General features: G+C 47.0%; 1 protein-coding gene across 1 annotated transcript in view; it reads right to left on the reverse strand.

Annotated features, from left to right (window-relative positions):
• Pmar_PMAR016343 (ATP-binding cassette transporter, putative) overlaps nucleotides 1–25 on the reverse strand; it is a gene marked incomplete at both ends in the record, with an annotated part of 701 nt that extends 676 nt beyond the window's left edge. The window contains one exon of the mRNA XM_002770968.1: nucleotides 1–25. Coding sequence (XP_002771014.1) covers nucleotides 1–25 — 25 coding nt within the window.
• Between the last annotated feature and the right edge of the window lie 339 nt (nucleotides 26–364).

The raw sequence follows: 364 nt of genomic DNA on the forward strand, positions 1-364 counted from the left end.
GTTTGGCGGATCCGGATCGTCTCATCTGCTATTACAATCCGGCGGTTTCGAAAGAGCTAAATGCTTCGTGCTCCGAGTTTCACATTTCTTTGGACGGAACTTCGACTATTGTGCTCAAAGGTGGGCTCAACAGTATACCTGCTTGATAAAGAGCCCTCATTCGGGGAAGAGGTTCCCGGCCTTTGTATTCCTTTTGGCGAACAAGAAGTTCGAAACTTACTATTCAGCCTTCTCTGTTCTCCGAGATTTCTTACGTAGACCTGTAGCAAGCTGCACTTTGGATTTTGAACCCGCCGCAGTGAGTGCCGTTGAGGCAATTTTCCCACATTCTGCAATCTCTCTCTGTTATTTTCATCTGTGCAAG

Source organism: Perkinsus marinus, assembly GCF_000006405.1.
Source record: "Perkinsus marinus ATCC 50983 genomic scaffold scf_1104296964114, whole genome shotgun sequence".
NCBI classification, from domain to species: domain Eukaryota; phylum Perkinsozoa; order Perkinsida; family Perkinsidae; genus Perkinsus; species Perkinsus marinus.